Source organism: Meleagris gallopavo, chromosome 1, assembly GCF_000146605.3.
Source record: "Meleagris gallopavo isolate NT-WF06-2002-E0010 breed Aviagen turkey brand Nicholas breeding stock chromosome 1, Turkey_5.1, whole genome shotgun sequence".
In the NCBI taxonomy this organism is placed as follows: domain Eukaryota; kingdom Metazoa; phylum Chordata; class Aves; order Galliformes; family Phasianidae; genus Meleagris; species Meleagris gallopavo.
Window position 1 is genome coordinate 159,737,359 of NC_015011.2, and position 2,378 is coordinate 159,739,736.

At 37.0% G+C, this 2,378-nt stretch overlaps 1 protein-coding gene across 1 annotated transcript in view; it reads left to right on the top strand.

Moving 5' to 3' along the window:
* LOC100538976 (complement C4-like) overlaps nt 1-2,378 on the top strand; it is a 42,399-nt gene that overhangs the window by 14,039 nt on the left and 25,982 nt on the right. Inside the window, 1 exon segment of the mRNA XM_031557838.1 lies at nt 1,603-1,794. Within this exon segment, the coding sequence (XP_031413698.1) occupies nt 1,603-1,794 (192 nt within the window).

Sequence of the window (2,378 nt, forward strand, 5' to 3'; positions counted from 1 at the left end):
TCTTCTTCTGAGTAAGAAGACACGATTATAAATTTTGGTCTGTAGTTACTACTAGTCTAAAGCAAACAGGTGCATGTGTATAACATTTACATGATTATGTGGATATACATGTTAAAAATACTAAATTGAGAGCCTCCCACTCCCCCAATCTGAACTCTTTTCTTGTAATAAGCTTACTATTTTTATTGATATAATTCTTATAGATACCTTTTCTTCAGCCATTACAAAAATGTCTACCCTGCTGTGTGCAGATAATTTATATAAATTAAGTTTCTACCCCCGAGAAACAGAAAACACAGTCACATTCTAAGGGACCTTGAATATCTCTGAAAATGCCTTTTGAGGATATCTATTGCTTATTATATGAATAATACATGACTCTGAAATTGCCATATTACTTGCAGCTGATGTCAGTTAACAGGCAGCTCACAGTTCTCTCCAAAAGAAGAAGGGCTGTTGAAGGCATTAGCTGTTATGGTGCTAAATAACATCTTGAAACTGGAACAAAATATCAGTTCTGCAGATGAAAAAGCCAGGAAACAATCCTGCCCAGCCAGGACCAGGCATGCAAAGTATTTATTCTGCTTAAGGAGACAAATGCATTCACAGATACATTCCAGAAGCAAATCTGTTGCATGTGAACTGTGTTTAAGGTTCTTTATCTCTCTTCTCCTCATAATTTCTATTGGCAGCTTAAATTTCCCAGGCTGATAAGCACCACAGCAACAGTTTGCATTTACTTTTAATTGGACCCTTATATATTGGAATAATTGTACCCCAGGGAGTTAAATTTGGATTTATAGAGGTTGTTTTAATCACAGGGCTGAGCACAGCATTGACATTGCTGCTGATGACCTCTGGGAAGGAGTAGAGCTGGGCAGGCAGGGTGATGGGGGCACTGCGAGAGCAATGAGGGTTTTTCTCAAACTTTGGTCCTTAAATGAAGACTGTGAGGATTTCAGATGAGGTTACAACATAGTTTTGTTTCTTCCTCAAGCCACTCCTTGTGCATTTAGGAAAGCTGCCTGTGTTTTACTTGCTGACTACTCATGAAAATGGGAAGAAAATGATAAAATAGTGCAAGATGGGCAGAAATCATTTAAGGGCTAGGCTATGATACTTTACTGAATAATACTTGGGTAGTTAAAACCTCTCTTTCCAATTCCTCCACGTTATCTGAAATATTCAATACAGATGGTAGATAAATACAGCTGATATCCTCCTGAGGGTGATGACCTGTTATTGCAGAACACAGAAGACTGCCATCTCTGAGCCCCTTTTCAAGCAGTAAGGCCAAGTGGAGAGAGGTAGACATATTCAGACCTGGGCCACAGGACCCATGCAGCAGAGACTCTTCTCCTAGAGGCTCTATGCTGGTCTCCTCCAGAATACTGTTGGGGAATTAAAACTGTTAGGTGTCATTATAGAATAAAGTTCAAACAAAAATGGCCTCATAAAATTATATACATGCAGGTATATAGTATAATTTACACAATATGTCTAATATATATAACAGATAATGCATGTAGATTATAAAATTACACAATGTAATGCGTGTTGCGTATTCATAATGCTTGATCTCTCTTATGTTTGTTTCTGTAGGTTATAGCAAAGGGACAAGCTGAGCTGTTGGGAAGGGTGTCCTCCTCAAACAAAGTAATAAACCTCAAAATCACTCAGAAGATGGTGCCTGCTTTTCGCTTCTTAGCTTACTACTTCATTGCGAACCAGGGCCGTCAAGAGATTGTTGCTGATTCTGTATGGGTAGATGTTATGGATGTCTGTGAAGGAAAGGTAAATTAAGAGCAAGTAGCTTCTGATTTTGTATTCCAAAAGAATAATAAAAATAGTATCAGCAGAGAGTGCAGACCTGGGGTTGAAATGTGAAAGGCATGGTGGACATTTTCTTTTTTATTTAAAAAGGGAATCGTCGTGATTCTTGAAAAAAAGTGCAACTGGTAAACACTCCCAGGAATGATGTCACAGATAGTCCTTTTCTATAGGACAGGTTATACCTTGAAGAGATGAAAAACATAATTTCATAAAGGTAAATCCCTGGCCTAGATAATAGAAATACACAGCAAAACACTAGCTGGACTCCTGAGTGGCAGGATCTCTTGAGAACTCTTTCTTTCTGCAGTGATGTTCATCAAATGAAAGTAAGGTGAATTTACTGGGGGGAAAAAAAAGAAATTTAATGTAATTTTTTATGTTTTAATTCTTTTTGAATCTTCTGTAACATTTCAAAAATACATTTTTTAAATTTCCTTCCAGTAGAAAATGAAATGTGGATAAAATTGGAGTTTCTCTAAGAATTTTTTCACCTTTTATCTTCGTCTTTTTGATACTATAAAGGAAAAAATAAAAGAACCCAGAGA